The sequence below is a fragment of the Hippoglossus hippoglossus genome, chromosome 9, assembly GCF_009819705.1.
Source record: "Hippoglossus hippoglossus isolate fHipHip1 chromosome 9, fHipHip1.pri, whole genome shotgun sequence".
Taxonomy (NCBI): domain Eukaryota; kingdom Metazoa; phylum Chordata; class Actinopteri; order Pleuronectiformes; family Pleuronectidae; genus Hippoglossus; species Hippoglossus hippoglossus.
The window spans coordinates 6,027,240-6,039,337 of record NC_047159.1 but is presented as its reverse complement, the minus strand read 5'-3'; the positions used below and the strand labels follow the sequence as shown (position 1 = coordinate 6,039,337).

Here is a 12,098-nt window from a genome sequence, read left to right as displayed (position 1 = left end):
ACCACCGACTCTGGGCTCTAGTCTGACCTCCTCGACTCAGCAGGATTTCCACAGAGCCTCTCCCGCCACTAGGAAACAGAGAAGCAGTTTCACACGTCCACCACCTATCGTGTGTGTCAGCTGATACCGGAGGAGACATGCTGCGACATTCACTCACTAATAAATAAAGCTATAAATCTCCATTGTTGTCATATATGTGAACGATCGCTTTCATTTATGAAAACGTGAAAATGAGTTTTCTGATAACAATTGTATCTGGTTTCATCAGGAGCAAAGGTGTGTGTGTGTCTGTGTCGGACTGTGTATGTGTGTGTATCTAATTCCAAAACATATATGCTCCATGTAGTATGTGTGTGCACGTGGCTCCGTATCACCGTAATCCCTGACTTTTAGTAAGATATTCATAGACATGACCTCTTGAACCTTTGCTTCACACTAGTGACTAGAAACACGATCTAATCATCCTTTGAAAGAGTGAAGGATTTCAGGATGATCAGAAATACTGTGAACTCAACAAAATGGATGAGAATTAACAACCCACTGCAGATAGCGAGTAGGACACTTAACAAGGCCAACAGATGCACAGTATGGTGCATTTAAGTGTCAAATTAATAATTCAACTTAATTTGGATATCCCACTGTTTCAGGAAATTTTTTATCGGGCTTTAAAGGCCGACATATTCCATAAGCTTGACCACATGACAGAATTGGCCCCTCATTGTGAATGTATGAGCAGGTAGAGCCTCTTTAACCCCATAATACCTGCTCCTGTAAATCTGAAGTGTTTTTACTTGTTCTTCATCCAGGAGCCCAGATGATAACATTTGCCTGAAGGCTTTGCTCAGCTCTACCCTTCTTTACCTTGGTGGCAAATCCTTGGTGGACTCACACTGGCCATGGGTCATCTACATTGTGTTGAGAACAACTGCCTACGCATCTGGGGCAATGTTTTAATTTCAAAACGTTGTCAAAAACTACATCCACACAAGTGTTTTAGCTCTTAGAAACGATCTCACTCCATTTTCTACCATGGAACCTTTTTGTTTCTTACTCCTCTAACTCAATGCAAATCACCACTGATTCTTTTTAGGTGACTGGGAGGATAGAAAAATCGAAAATCACACCATTCACCTTGATATGAATTGAGGTGAAACCCTCAAAATGAATGAAAGAATTGACCCCTTGGAAAGATATAACAAGTATTAAAGTTTTTAATCAATAGTGAATGACTTTTGAATCTATACAAAAATATTTGCCTTTACTGAACAGACATTGACCTTAAGTGGCTATAAGCTCCAAAATGCTCTAGATTTTCACTACAGCTCTCGCTCAGAGTCATTTGCTTCAATGCTAACATAGTAAATATGACTTAATGCAGCTTTCACGTCTGCAAGGCCAGTTTCAGCACCAAGGGTATGAAGAGGAATGTCAGTTTTTATCTAAGGTCACTAACATACAGAACATTTATGATTCAAAAGTTTCTCCTTTTCTATTAGTCATTTATTTCTCTATATAACGGATTTGTTTTAAATAGGACTTTGTTAAAATTAGTCTTCCTTACTCTCTTTCTCAGTCTCTTTATCATATATAGAATTAGCCTACCAACCCCTTCTGCTGGGTTTTGTTTGAATATAACACCCATACACCTTACTCCTTCATCAAAGTATGGATGAATGTTAAAGCAATAGGTAAGTGGCAATTTTATGAGAATAATGGAGCTGCGAGAGGACAGCGGGCTGCAGAAATGTATGTAGTCGAGCGTGAGTACATACCGTGTTGAGTCCAATTTAATGACTCTGGTGATTATTTAGAGTGCTGCTGCTGAAGAAGCAGAGACTGCAATAGGGAAGAGACAAAGAAATGATCTCTGATCCAGAGAACATGAAAGATTTCCTTTAGAAAATATGATAAATGGAAGCAGGAAGTCCCAGACATAAAGAAACATAGTAATAGAGATGCTGCCTGGAAAAGACGTTGACTGGGATAAAAAAAACAACATTAAGTTGAGTGTAGTTCTGTAGAGAGTCATCGTTTAGGTGATGATACACAAATAATCAATGTTTCCCCATTGTTTCTCTGGCACTTAAAGCTACTGTGTCATGGGTGGTAAAAGACGTCTGTATTTTAATAAGAAAACATAAGTAATGGTTGTTGTGGATGTTAAAACATAATTAACTCCGTGTTTCATGTGGCCACAGTTTAAACTACGCCTACCACCACATGTTCTCCCTCTGCACAGTGATTTTCAGCTCCAAACAGTTTACTATGAACACAACATCATTAACCATTTAACAGTTTATCTACAATAACAATTTTGACCGATTTGTACTGTTGGTGAATCTGTTAGAAGAAATCAAACCATCTGAGCAGGTGTTCTCAGCTGTGGGTCTCAGTTACCAGACTGTGCACTAGATACTACACTGACCTCACAGCATGTTGCTATTTCTGAATAAAAACTAGTAGAACTGCTGTCTGCGAAGAACTGCCTGGCCTGATAATGAGGGATGATTTATGGAGATTACCCACTGAACATGTCCGCAGTTAACTCTCATGTGCATCAGAGTGGCTGGATGCCCGTCGTGGCCTTGAGAATGTGCAAAGCGAAAGCAGAAAGTTAATGCCAACGTCTGCCTGCCTAAAACCCTAAAAACTTTGAACCACGGATGTTTTTACGGTCTACCGGGCCACAGTAGTGACTGGATTTCTCCTGATTGTGACATATAGGTCTGTGGTGTGTGTGTGTGTGTGTGTGTGTGTGTGTGTGTGTGTGTGTGTGTGTGTGTGTGTGTGTGTGTGTGTGTGTGTGTGTGTGTGTGTGTGTGTGTGTGTGTGTGTGTGAGAGAGCGTAGCAGTGCTGCAGTGGGATGACAAGTGAATCCTCATTTTCTAATGATAATGCTGCTGTTTGCACATGTAAAACCTTGTTAAAATGAAATGTAATTATTTATTATTTACTTTACTCCATTATATGACATTTTAATCTCATTTGTTAATAGGTTAATATTTGGTTAACAGGCATCGGTTAGAAAAACATTAATATACAATACTCCTGGAAGGGAAGAGTGACTTGGAAGAAAAAAGATAGTTTATAATGTGTATAAAATAATGTGCTAACTAAAAACTTTTCAGTTCCAGATGAAAAAAAGTAGGACATGAAATATTTAAATTAATGAAACCAAACAACAAAAGCAAGTCCTGCAACACAATCACTTTGTGAATGTAATACTTTCCAATTTGTTGGTAGTGTGCATTTTTTTTTTCATAACACCCCGGAAGCGTAATTATTGGCTTCATCCCAAATGAAAGAAATTAATCTAGTTCTCGTTTTTTTATCTTTTGTGCCTTTTCAAGACTGCACAGAATGAATTTGTGAGTTGAAAGGCGCCGACACAAAAAACACAAAAAACACAAATAAAGAGCGAGGGAAGAGAACAGAGAGGCAAACGAAGACAATGAGAATCCCATCAGCCCATGACACTCACACTCTGACTCAACAGAAAGTATACGCACGTCACATGTGATACACAAACAACACGGAGGGATACCACAGCAAATGTGCATGAACACAATCATACAAACAAGCATATGCAATGTGTTAACTTAAGGCCACGGAAACAGTTACACAAACACACACACACACACACACACACACACAGGGGCGCAAAAAACAATCAATTCTGGCTCCTCGCTGGTGAAAGGGCATGTGAGGTGAAATCGATGGTGGAGCTTTGTGAAATAAAGGTATCCTGGGCTTGTGTGTGTGTGTGTGTGTTGAAGCCACGAGAGAGGACTAGCTGGTCCTTAGAAGAACATCTCCCCTCTGATCCTAGAAAAAAATCCACTAATCCACACACACACACACACACACACACACACACACACACACACACACACACACACACACACACACACACACACCCACACACACACACACACACACAAATAAATAATGGGTGGGGATGATACATTCCATTCACAAACAAATGACTATTCTAACAAGTCCCATAAAAACAGATAGAAAGAAATAAAACTGAGAAAAAACGAGCAGAGAGAAATACTTGTTTGCCGTTTGATAATTGCCGTCTCAGTCTGTCTCCGTCTGTCTATTTCTCACACACACACACACACACAGCATTTTCCCCCTCATCAGTAATCATCTCACTAATTAACCAGCCCAACAACGATAACACACAGTTCAAGATGACAGCTTCTTAATGAGGGAGATACTAATCACTTTGACCCTCAGTCTGTCAACATCCCCACTGCTGAAAAATGTTCCAATGCTAACAAATGCATAATTTAAAGTATTTAACGTACATGGGAAGAGGTTTCCACTGGTTCAGACTCTGTATTAATGACTTGTTAGTGAACGCTCACTGAACTGCAGCTGCACAGAACTCGACATCTGCTGTACTGGGTTAGGATTAATGCACAGAGGGGAAGTCCTGAGGTAAATATAACATGTAAGATGTTCCAAGAGAAAATGCCTGAACAACTGTGTGCATTAGGGTTTTCAAAGTAAATGTGCTTTGATAATTTAGTCCATTCCACACATGGAACACCCACTTTACTGACAGAGGTGCAGAGGACATTACACGTTGTCGAGCCCTATGAGGCAAATTGTGATTTGTGAATTTGGTCTATAAAAATAAAGTTTGATTGATTGATTGAATCCCCTTTGCCTCAGGAGTTTAGTCGTCTACAGCATCGGAGCAGAAAGCAAAAGAGCGAGAAGAAACAAGGCTGAAGATAAAGGATCCACATGTTGCCGCTCTATGCTCTGCTGCTTTTAACTCAATTTCCTCCTTTCCTACATTATCATTATAGACAAGTATGTCATTTCAAGGCAAAACTGTGTGCAGAATTGCGGCCTGTTGTCTCAACAACATTAAGCAGAAATCAGACGTTTCTCAGTTGATTATAGTCATCAGCAAATGTGGTGCAGGATGAACATTACAGATATTAGAGCTTCTTTGCATCGACTTTTATGAAGGATGAAAGAAAAAACTATTTAGTCTGGAATCAGCCCAGTTCATAAAAGCATTTGGCCCTGGAAGAGATGTTTGTTGTATTTATGGTGGCGGCTGTGGCTGAGGGAGGGTAGAGTGGTCGTCCTTCAACCGGAAGGTCGGGGGTTCGATCCCCATCTGCATGCCGAAGTGTCCTTGGGCAAGATACTGAATAGATGTTGAATGCAGTAATTGTAAGTCGCTTTGGATAATAGCGTCCACCAAATGACATGTAACGAATGGTGAGATCTAAATAGGTCCAGGATGAACCAAGTAACACTTGAACTGATCAGATAGAACTGAAGTATGAGACAAAGGATGAGAGTGGCTCTGGGAGCCAAGACACTTCAGCATAGGTCTGCTTGGTAACAAATAACTTAAGTGCACGTAAGAAAAGAGCAGAAGGGGAAATGAGTCATGCATGATGTTTTTGCAGAAGACACGACACAACAAACAATGCTGTGACCTCTGCATTGAAAATGATTTAATGATGCAACTGAAAGATATAAGAAGCAAAACCATTTCAACCCACATGAAAATCCAGTTTAAATTAGATTCTCCAGTGTGATCTTAATAAAAGCACAAAAAACACTTTGACTCCTTTCTTTGCTTTTGAATTCATGAAAAAAAAATCTCTCCCTTTTCATGTTCTCCTCTTTTCCTTAAGGAACACAGAGTGGAGCACTGGCCCATTATCTTCAGGGCTTGAGTACCAGTGTCAAAAACCAATTACATGCACATCCAGCACCTCACACGTGTCTGCTGTGGTCTGGCCATTATGTTTAATTGTCTCTTGGTATCAGTCTCACACTGTGACATTGGCGCATCGTCTAGAACAGGTCCTGCAGCAGTTACTGTACATCAGGGAGTTAGAGAAACACATTAGTTGTTTTTCTTTCTATTTTCTTTCTTCATTATCCATTTATCCATATTCTCATCACCCTGAACTATGAATATAGCAAATAATAGGTTTTTCGCAAGATATATTTAGTTGAAATTGTATTTGTCCTGAAAATCGTCTTTTCTAGTAGAAGTTCTAGAGGATTTTATATGTAAAATGCGGGGGTGGCCCTTGAGAGTAAAAATGCTCTTAAACTGACTTTAATTGTTTTAATTGCTACTAAAGCCAATTAGGCATATACAAATGAATAACAAGAAATGATCACTGGGAGTGTGGTGACAACTTTTAAACAAATGCAGAATTCAAAATATATAACAAATGAAATTATGGGGAGTTTTTTATTTCTTATTTTTAGAATGATCGGAGTAAAAGACTTTGCAGTTTAAGTTTATCAGTACGTGATGGCTCTTCCACATCCTAGGTCTCAGTTTACTCCCTGCAGAGGAGAAGTCCAATTACTGAGTGACAGAATCATGTATGGTTACATGACACTACAAGCCCAGTGACAGGGGATCCAGCCAGGACGACCCATCCAATTTGGCAAGTGTGTGTTTTCTCCATTCCTCCGTCCTTGCGCCTCAGAGTGAGAAAGACATGCAAGAGAAGGAAGCGTTTCTCTGTCCCTCTTTGAGTTTGTTTATCCATCCTCCTGTTAGAACCTCCTATTTTCTTCTGTCATTTCTTCTCTCTCCTTCCCCTTCCGTCACTGTCCGTCTCTGACTCGTCCTCCCTCCGTGTCCCCCCATCTCCTCAGCAGTTTATCATAATCACATCACCTCAGTGTGATGGAGCACACTTACGGCTTATTATGTGTCACACGCACACACACACATGCATGTGCACGCTCACGAACAGGAACGACATCCACTTAAGCCTTATTACATGTATTCACTGTGCTTCTTACATGGGAGATTATCCACGGGACTGTGCGCTGGGGCAGAGGGCAATAGCTGCAGGTAGGGGGGATGGACACAAACACACACACGCACGTATACATACACACACATGCACACACACACACTCAACTGAAATGCGAGCAGAAAGAGCTTTTGAATGGGACATTCTTAAGAACAGAAACAGCTGGACACATCACTTAAACAACTGAACAACAGCTGCCATAAACTATGCCATAAAAAGTATGGCAATGCCACACAAATGTATGTGCGCACACACAAACACACACACAGCAGGGGAGTTGTACAATAAAGACAAAGGCAAAGTGTCTGTAGGGAGAAACAGAGAGGACACCTCTCAGTGTGTGTATTTGTGTGTCTGTGTGTGTGTGTGTATACTCAATACACACTCAGGGCACTGTCAGGCTGTGTGCATGCACAGCGGTGAAGTATGTGTGTGCACATGGCAGAGAGAAATAGTGAGGGCAGGATGTCGGTGGAGTATTTATTTCCCTCTGTCTGTGTGTCTGAGGATATGTGTGTGTGTGTGTGTGTGTGTGTGTGTGTGTGTGTGTGTGTGTGTGTGTGTGTGTCAGCAGGTAGCAGGACAAGGTGCGGTGCCACTTGTTCCTTTTTTCTCCAGTGTCCTCAAATGACCGCAGGAAGGATTGAGCACAGAGAAACAAACAGCTGTGATTCTATGTCTTTTTCTCTCTTTTGATAGAAATGTAGGAAACCAAACAGATTAAATCAGACCAATAAAGGTGTTTCGATACTTTATAGGCACTGGTGCCTTGAGTGTCTTATCACAATCGCCCATTCACTGCTGTCGCTCCTGTCTGCTTCCTTGAATTTCAAATATCCTGTCCGCAGTGCAACACAGAATCAAATCACCCATCAATGACTCAAGTCTAAGTTTACTGCTGCCACACGGAGCTCCAGTCGTTTCATATGAAAGAAGTTAGTCTGGTGATGTGATGCTGTGCGTCACGCTACGTTACTTATACTTCGCAATGTTCTGCAATGAAAGTGTCACGGCTCATTCATGCATTCATTCATTCTCTTTTCTGCCATTTTACTAACTCTCCTTTCTTCACAGAGCCTGCCACGCCCTCGTGCCCGGGAGTTACAACCCCCCCCCCCGATGGTCCTGCTGACTCCTCCTCTTCCCAATTCTCTGAACCACGCTGCAGCTTCGGAGCCTTTTCGATCTGTTTTGGGGATTTACCTTCTCATTCTCTGCTTTATCTGTCTGCCTGTGAGCGACCACAGCTTACACTCGACTTCACTTCACTTATTACAGACACTGCCTGATTGACTCCCCTAGCTTAGTTGCAGCTGTTAAGAGTCGGAGAAATTAACCATTAGTACATGAATTTCCAGTTCTGCTACCTTCACACCAAGGAGAAGCCAGAATAAGTGAATACACCTGTGACCTCAAACTGTTGTGTTAACTGTTTATTTTTCGTTTTACTATTTGAAATGAATATGAAATTCCTTCAGTGTGAGCAGCACATTGATTTGATCAGCATTTCCTTGCCACTCTCTCTCTCTCTCTCTCTCTCTCTCTCTCTCTCTCTCTCTCTCTCTCTCTCTCTCTCTGTGTGTGTTGACAACAGCCCCCTCTGTCAAAGTCCGACAGGCTAAAAACAACAATACATTTGGTCTTTGCAAACAGAAATGATTTATGTGTTTATTTGCATATGGAGCGGGGGACATGAGATCTGATTACACGTGGTCACTGGAGATGCACGTGGATACGCATGCTAATGCAACGTGTGATCTGATGCACTTAGAGCTGTCCACTTGTGATCGGATCACACAGGAGGGAAGTCCATGCCAGACTGAGCCTCGGATTTTATGCCTTTTCTCTCACATTCCTCAAACCTCAGTCCCTTTAAGTCGCCCTTTCCTTCCCTCGATTCTCTTTCTCTGTGTTTTGCTCTCTCCTTGGATCAGTCACGAATATTCATGAGGTTTTTTTGCACTGCTGGCTCCTGAAAGAGGCTCAGTATACAAAGGTGACGGCAGTGTTGAGACGAGAGAGTGTGGGTGAGCAGGAAAGGACCGAGTGGTTATGATAGAAATAAGAATCAGAGAGAAACCAAAGAAAATGCTTGTGTTCCTACCTCAGTGTAAACTGCTCCGTGTGGGACTCTGTCTTCATGTAGACACCAAACGCCACCGTCTTGCCGAGCCGAACCGGGCTGGGTGGCACCAGAACCTCCACGTTTTCATCCAGTCTCAGTCTTTGTCCTTTGGCAGAAACTGGACCCGTGGTCATTACAACAGAACCAGCTTTCAACATGTCTTGAAGACCCCCATCCACTAGGGGGCTCCACTGCCCCCCAAGGCCCATGCCCAGGCCTCCGAGAGGCCCAACGTTGGCACTTGGGCTTCTCCATGGCTCGTTGACGATGAAGGGACACTCTTGATCAGCCCCTTCTAGTGGTATGATCGAGTAATACACATCCACTGATGGTAGAGTCACCTCAGGAGGTCTCTTTCTCACTTGCGGTGGTGTAAACCAAGCTGGGGGAATCTCCAGACGGACAACACAGATGCCAGATGGTCCCACGAGTCGGCAGCCAGCCGATGGTGCTGCTTCGCTGGTGTCCCGGACGGCCACAGCTCTGACACATGGCAGGAGGGATGGAGGAGGCGGGTCAGGCTCATCCCAACGCCGCCCTACTAAGTAAAACAGAACCTAAGAACAAAACAAACACATTTCAGATCATATTGAGGGTTTATGTGGGAAAAAAGAACTTCCTGTCACAATGTCTTTATCTTTTCCTTCACTTGTCAAAGTGGTTCCATGAGCAGAAAGACAAACATTAACTTACAGATGGAATCTTTTAATGTTTCTTTGATTTGGATCCTGCTTCTTTTATGGGGTTTGCATATAAAGTACGCATTTTATTGCATTAGAAGATTAAGGTGACGTTAAAACTGCCAATACCTGTATCCAGGGCCGGGTTGACCCTACTCTGGGCACCACCACTTGACCTTTGACCTTCCAGTTCAGGGTCACCTGGTTGGTTGACGGTAGCACGTGCTGCGGTGGACCCTGCAGCAGCTCCACTGGGATTGGCTGCTCAATGCTCAGGTTTCCGTAGCTGCAGTTGACGCTGGGCAGGGCGTGCGGGGCGGCGAAGCCTGGCTCAAGCTGGTGGAGGAAGAAGGGCTCGGTCCGCGACGACAGGCTGCCGTTTCGCATCACCTCCTGATTGGCTTCCCGCAGGAAGAAGGCGGAGTCAGCACCACTTAGCTGGCATTGGACGGGGAGGTATGTGGGGAGCGAGGATGAGAAGCGGGGCTGGGATGAGTCGGACCCTCCCCCTGGTCCGCCGCCTGCTGCTCCTGCTGGGCTGTCGGACACTGAATAGAGGAAAGAAAGACGGAACAGAGACAGATGGACGGCAGGGGAGGAAATAAAGAAAAAGATTAGCTGTGTTACGATAATAAAAGCATCCATTCATAAAAACTGATAACAGACACAATGCAGCTAATCATCAATTAAAATCACGACAGCAGCGTGTAAATCTCAGACTCATTGACTTGTGAAATGCATTTTCATGGTATAACACCATGATTTAAACACATGCTCATATCTATCAGCTTTTCCACATAAATTCACACATGGATTACAACCCGCTGACACAACATACACCACAGCACACTGTGTTTTAACGGCTTCCCCACATGAGCAGAAACACATCGGCCCCGTGTTGTGAATACAAGTCTCATACACTCAAGAGGCTCGACAATAATGCGTCACTTTTTTTGTAATCTTAGCATTACACCACACATGCATACATCCAAAAGGATATATTGCTCTTTGGTAGTTTAATTCCATACATTTACATTAAGTTGTATACCAGGCATTTCAAAAACACTGGGATCTTGAAGCCTGGGATTTACTGGGGGTTATGGTTCAGTCTCTCATTTCCAAAGAAGACCCAGGGTTTCACTGACTGTGCTGTGATGGGAGGGAGTTCTGATCCTCCGTCACTCAAACCCACAGCTTGTGTTGTCAGCTTTATATTGTGCAAGGTACCGAACAGCCACAAAGATCACTTATGTGACTTAGAACTAAATGCTGACATGAGGTGAGGTGAGTACAGTTCAATGAGAGTGGTACTTTTGATAGAAAAAAGTAATATTTGTAAAAGTCCTGAAAACTTCTTCTTATTCAGCTTCAGTTATAGTGATGTAATTCTATATTAACACTATATTATTACTCTATTAGTTATTATGTTTCTGGTTATTTTACACTTTTATATTTGTCCCCATATGCTAAGCAACTGGTTTGAAGTGGCTAAAATGGAACCAATCAGGATTCAGCAACATTTCCATCAGAGTAAAGTGACAGTTGTTGGGTTGTTTGCTCACTGGTTATTAAACGTCCTATTCCCCTTAATATGCATTCCGTGTTTCTGTGATACATTTTTGCTTTGATTGCTCATAATTCAGTCGTGACCATTTAACTTTCCAGCAAAAGACTTCATATTTAACCTTGTCTACCAGATATAACCTTTATATACATTTGTTTGGTGCCCTATAGGATATATAATCTGTTTATTCGTTCTTAAATTCAACTGTAATGTAGATATTTGAAACAATGTGCTGTAAAATAAAAAACAAAAAATACCACAGTAATTATAAATTAGCATTTGTCATTACAAAAGGATGAGGATAGAGGAGTAGATTTGGACCAGTGGGACAAAGAAAAGACACAAATACAGAGGGGTTTGTGTGTGTGTGTGTGTGTGTGTGTGTGTGTGTGTGTGTGTGTGTGTGTGTGTGTGTGTGTGTGTGTGTGTGTGTGTGTGTGTGTGTGTGTGTGTGTGTGTGTCTTTGTGTCGTAGGGCAGCAGAGTGTGAAAATATAATGAGGGTGGGACAGCAAAGCGCTGTCTGGGGCGAGTCATACTGAGGCGACTTCACAAAAAAATAATAGCAGAGAAATAAAGTGATACCTCTGTGCAACATGAATAAGCAGGCTGGTTTGGTTATGGTGTGTGGGCACGTAGGGATAAGATAAGAGTGAATGAGACAGCTGAGAAAAAGAGCGAGAGAGGGGAAAGAGGGAGAGAATTAGAATAAAGGAAAAAAAGAATGAAGCAGAGAAATATGAAAACAAAAGAAAGTGAGATAAAAATGGAAAAAAGGGGAAAATATGAAAAATAAATTCTATGAACAATATGAATGATTGGAGATTTTTATATTACACAAGATCACGTGTCTACCTGCTAAAGAGAAATGCTGAAGGAAATGAACTGTTTCTATATTTAAA

At 42.1% G+C, this 12,098-nt stretch overlaps 1 protein-coding gene across 1 annotated transcript in view; it reads right to left on the bottom strand.

Moving 5' to 3' along the window:
• The window catches only part of si:dkey-215k6.1 (transmembrane protein 132C), a 221,791-nt gene that overhangs the window by 137,656 nt on the left and 72,037 nt on the right, over nt 1-12,098 (bottom strand). The window contains exons 2-3 of the mRNA XM_034596167.1: nt 9,763-10,181; nt 8,933-9,510 (exon numbers count right to left, since the gene is read on the bottom strand). Coding sequence (XP_034452058.1) covers nt 8,933-9,510; nt 9,763-10,181 — 997 coding nt within the window. The remainder of the gene's footprint in view (nt 1-8,932; nt 9,511-9,762; nt 10,182-12,098) is intronic.